Source organism: Molossus molossus, unplaced genomic scaffold (genome assembly GCF_014108415.1).
Source record: "Molossus molossus isolate mMolMol1 unplaced genomic scaffold, mMolMol1.p scaffold_m16_p_4, whole genome shotgun sequence".
Taxonomy (NCBI): Eukaryota; Metazoa; Chordata; class Mammalia; order Chiroptera; family Molossidae; genus Molossus; species Molossus molossus.
In genome coordinates, this window is record NW_023425377.1 from 71,207,098 (window position 1) to 71,211,733 (window position 4,636).

General features: G+C 55.6%; 1 protein-coding gene across 1 annotated transcript; it reads right to left on the reverse strand.

Annotated features, from left to right (window-relative positions):
* Positions 1-53: 53 nt before the first annotated feature.
* On the reverse strand, positions 54-4,315 carry NDUFB7 (NADH:ubiquinone oxidoreductase subunit B7). Its single transcript, XM_036241196.1, has 3 exons — positions 4,147-4,315; positions 661-829; positions 54-239 (listed from the first exon to the last, which is right to left on the reverse strand). The coding sequence occupies exons 1-3, from the start codon at positions 4,256-4,258 to the stop codon at positions 131-133; spliced, it is 390 nt and encodes a 129-aa protein (XP_036097089.1). The 5' UTR covers positions 4,259-4,315; the 3' UTR covers positions 54-130.
* Between the last annotated feature and the right edge of the window lie 321 nt (positions 4,316-4,636).

The window sequence follows — 4,636 nt, forward strand, 5'->3', positions numbered from 1 at the left end:
TTCAGACTCAGGCTCTGTGTGTTTCTTTGGGGGCTTTGGGGACCAATATACCACAGGAATAGGCAGGGCTTGGGCTGAGGGCCTGGAGGCTTTTATTTCTCCACTCATCCAAGGTTGGTGAGTGGATCCACTATAGGGCCACCTCGCTTCTGGCCAGATCTGCCTCCCTCTGCTCCCGCCGCTTCTTCCGCTGGAGCAGCCGCCGCTCCCGTTCAAACTCCTTCATTCGCATCACGTAGCTATGGGCAGAGCATGAGAAAGGGTGTCAAGGCTCCCTGGCTGGACTCAGCCCTCCCTTAGCCCTGGGAAGCCAACAGGGCTGGAACTCCACCCTAGAGCACTCTGGAAGGCCTTGGAGTTGGGGAGAACTGTGGTTTAAGCCTGGGGTCTGCCCCCTATCTCTTTGGTGGACACCAGTGAGCCCTGGGCCTCCCGCCTTGAACCCTGGCTTGGCCGATCCTCCAGGTAGCCTCAAAGATGCCTGCCCTACCCAGACTCTTCCCCTGTCCCCACCCAACAGACCCCTTGAGAGTCCTTTTCCAACCAAGGTGGGGGCATGGCTAGAAACTCAGGTTAGTTCACTGTCCTTGGCCTCAGGAGCCTCGGGCTGGGGGCCAGGGTGGGGCTCGGTGAGGGATGTGGGTCGGGTCTGGGGCTCACTCGAGGTGCTCGCAGTATTCCCAGTCATGCCGCTCATGCTTGCAGGCCAGGAAGTTTGGGAAGCTGTCGCGCTTGCACTTGAGCAGCCGGATGAGGTGGTGGGCACAGTAGTCTCGCTGCTGGACCACGAGCTGTGCATCGTTCATCTCCTGCTGTGTAGCCACCATCTCTGTGGGGAGGGAGCGGGCAGGGCTCAGCTGGGGTGGGCTTTCAGGGGCCTAACTGCTGGAGGCTCCCCATCATGCCCTGATTCTAGGGAGCTGGTCCACAGGCAACCAGGAGCCACAGCACAGGCCCCCCCTTCCTGCCCCCACACAGGTCAAAGATGTGGCAGATGACTGGCATCCTCTGACAGATGGAGTTGCACAAAGGCAATCCCAGACACAGAGACAGGGAAAAGGGTCCCTCTCTCCCCACCACCCTATGCACCTCAGCGTCCACACTGGATCCTCATCTCCCCTCTCCTCTCTGGGTTCAGTCTCCAGACAGCCCCACCCTGCAGAGCCCACTTTCTCCCAGTGCCTGTCAAGCTCGTCACAAACACACTGCATTACTATACCCCATTGTCAAGTCTCAGTTCTAACCCCACTGCAGCAGCGACAAGCATAGCTAGCTGATCACTGCCCCGCAGGGTGGGACTGGGCTGCTGGGGTGACGTGGATCTGCACTCTGCCCTCTCTGAGCTTCAGTTTCTTCTAAGGAGTGGAAGAAAAGTCCCCAGCTCCAAAGTCAACTAAGTGAGCATTAAGGAGTTAATGTAAAATGCTTAGTGTCCACTTCAATGAAAGCTGAACTTGGGTCCCATACACCTTGCAAGTTGACCCTGAACCAAATCAACCTACAGAGGCTGACTGGGGCCCTTAGAAGTTGTGGGCACACACTCCATGCTGGCAATCTCCCACCCCACCTGCAATCTTGCCCCACTGGCTTCTCTTCCCTCTGCTTCTGAACCCCGTGTCTCTGTCTCCCTTGGACTCAGGTCCTCATCTCTTGTCCCTGCACAGAACTCCCTCCAGTTTCCACACTGCCCATCACTGCCTATACAAGCCTCTCACAAGGGCAACTGAGACCGCAGGACACCGCTTTTCCTTAGCCTCTCACTTCTTTCTTGAACATTCTCTTCTTCTGACTCTCCCCTCCCCTCCTCCCTCCCCAGGTTTCTTCCCAGCTCTATGGCTTTGGCTTCCTGAGTGTCTTGAGAGGCTTTGCTCCTTTTAATCCGTGGCTTCGATCACTATCCCATAGACTGTTGAGTACCAACTCAGTACCCCCACCCTCACCTTGTCTGAGCTCCAGGCCCATAATCCACCTACAGCCCCCCTGCTGGTTCCCATGGCAATGTGATTGCTACCTGCACCTGGTGCTCTGGCATACTCAGTTAGTAGTTAGGATTTATGGAACCCCCAGGCATTAGGGATCCTGCCTTTGGTGGGAGACACAGTACAAACAGCTGGAGCTAATGCCACAGAATGTCCACAATGCTAAGTATTGGAAAAATAAAGCAAGGGAGAGAGAGGCAGTGTTGGGAGGTGGGTCACGACTTTAGATGAAGGGGTCCCTTAGAAGGTGGCATCTGAAAGTGAGTGAGACACAAAGACACCTGGGGGAAGAGCATTCCCAGTAAGGGAACAACAGATGCAAAGGCCTTGAGGTGAGAGGTCAGGCCTTGGGATGCCCTAGAGATTTTGGACTGAGCATGTAGTCAGAGCATGGGCTCGGTGGGGCAGTCAGGAGTTCAGTTTTGGACTTGCTGAGTGTAAGATGCTTGTTAATGTTGTGCAGAGATGCCAAGTAGGCAGTGGGGCCCATGAGTCTGGGGTTCAGGGTCAAGACCCAGCTGGAAGTAAAAACTTGGGAGCACTGGCACAGAGGAAGCGTTTGATGCTAGGGAACTAGCAGAGAACCCCAGGGAGTAAGTGGAGACAGAGGTCTGAGCCCTGGGACTCCCCAACATTTACGAGACAGGGAGTGGGGAAGGATCAGTGAAGGAGCCCACAGTGAGGTAGGAGTGTGGGGTCCTGGCAGCCATGTGAAGAAGGGCTTCCTAGAAGGGGCAGTGACCAGCTATGCCTGACTCTGCTGCAGTGGGGTTCGTGAGAACAGAACTGACAATGGGGTATAGCGATACAGTGTGAGTGTGTGTGTGTGTGTGTGAGTGTGATAAACTTGACAAGAGTTCTTTCAGTCAAGCGGAGAAGTGGCTGGAGGGGGTGGTGGTCCAGGAAGGGATTTAACACAGTAGAAGTAACTATTAGCATGTTGATGGGAAAAACGTTGCAAGAGAAAGGGAGAGTGATGGGGTGCCCCTTGGGTAGGTGAGAGGATGAGATGGAGGGCACAAGGGGTTTAAAGGAGCAGGGTCAGATTGCCTGAAGTAACAGTAGAGGAGTGCCCTCAGAGTTCTGTGAGGAGCTGAAAGGAGGTGGGAAGGAGCTGCTGGAGTTAGAAGGCTTGGGACACTCATCTAGGAGGAAAAGGGAGAGCGAAGGGCCAGGGAATGTAACGGGAAAGCCAGCAGCACGAAGGGTCAACCAGGGGATTGATGAGAACAGTTATAGAGGCTGAGTGTTTTTCTCCCATGTTCAGCTGTATAGGGGGACAGAAGTCAAGGAGAGCTGGGCTTAACCAGGGTTTTGGTTTCACCAAGCAGGAGAGAAGAGCAGTGGATGTTTGCAAAACGGGGCAAAGCAGGGTGTGAGGTGTAGTGGGAAGGATTAATGTGTAAGAAGGCGAATGGATCAATGGACTGCAGGTTCAGTAATTGGGCCACTGGAGGAGTCCACCTCCCAACGGTCTCCCAAATCCAGACCTCTCTGCAAAGTCCCGCCTGGAGGTCTCCCTTTCGCCAAGTCGTCGCCCACCCAGCAGCCAGCACGACCTCTGGACAAAGCAAATCTGATCGTTTCCCTCCGCTGCTTACAAACCCTGGCTCTCCCGTAGTCAACTTACACTCATTACCCCGAGGTCTCGCTTCCAGCTCTCGCCTCCTGGAAGCCTGCCCTGATACTATCACTCCAAGGTGCTGGCCCCAAGATCGGCCTGGTGCCGCTGTCTCATCCCCAGTGCTGCGAGTTTCCTTTAATCGGTATCTGTTGTATCCGCGGCGCCCAGCTTGGGAACTTGGCCCGGGATTGGGGCTCGAAATGCTTGTGATATTACTCCATAAAAAAGCAACGTGCAGGGCAGTGCGGCGTGACAGCGGAACGGAGGAACAATGAACACGCCCCTTCGTGATACACCTCCCCATGGCTCTCCCCGCTGACTCCAGGAAAAAGCCCAGCTCGTTAGCCCCCTATCTCCACTCTTGCCCCGTATTTTTTGCTCAAACCGTGTCCTCTGCCCGCAATGCCTCTACACTCAGGCAGGGTCACGCTTGTCCCCGGACTCCTCCCCGGTGAGGTACGTGCTGAGCCCAGCTCTGCAGACCCCAGGGTTAAGGCGTCCGCGTCCCACTCTCGCCGGCCGCGCCGGTGCATCGGATCTCACCCCGCTCCTTGCGCCCAGGGAAGCCGTAGTCGGGCGGGAAGGTGGGCATCCGCAGGGGGTCGGGCTCCCCTGACGTATCGCTCAGGTAGCGCCTGGCCAGGTGCGCCCCCATGGCTGCTATCGCCACAGGCTCCGGCAGCAGCCAGGTCACCTCGATTCTACCCGGAAACTCTCCTTCGCTAGTCACGGCTTCCGGGTTGCGATGACTACCATAGGGATCATAGAGATGAATGACTCTGAGGACTTTCGGCTTCTCGAACGACACCTCGCGGCCACGTGGAGACATTACAGGCGTGGCGCGCCCCTTCCTGAGATCTTTTTGCCTCTGGATGGAAATCCACTTGGGTGGGAAAGTGGAGTGGGGACGACGTGTGTCTGGGACTTCCTCCTACCCTCACCAGGCATCCCCGAACTCCCGAAGCTAGAGCACAAATGAAAAAATTTTTTATATCATAATATTTTTTAAAAACATTAGAATTCGTTTTAATAA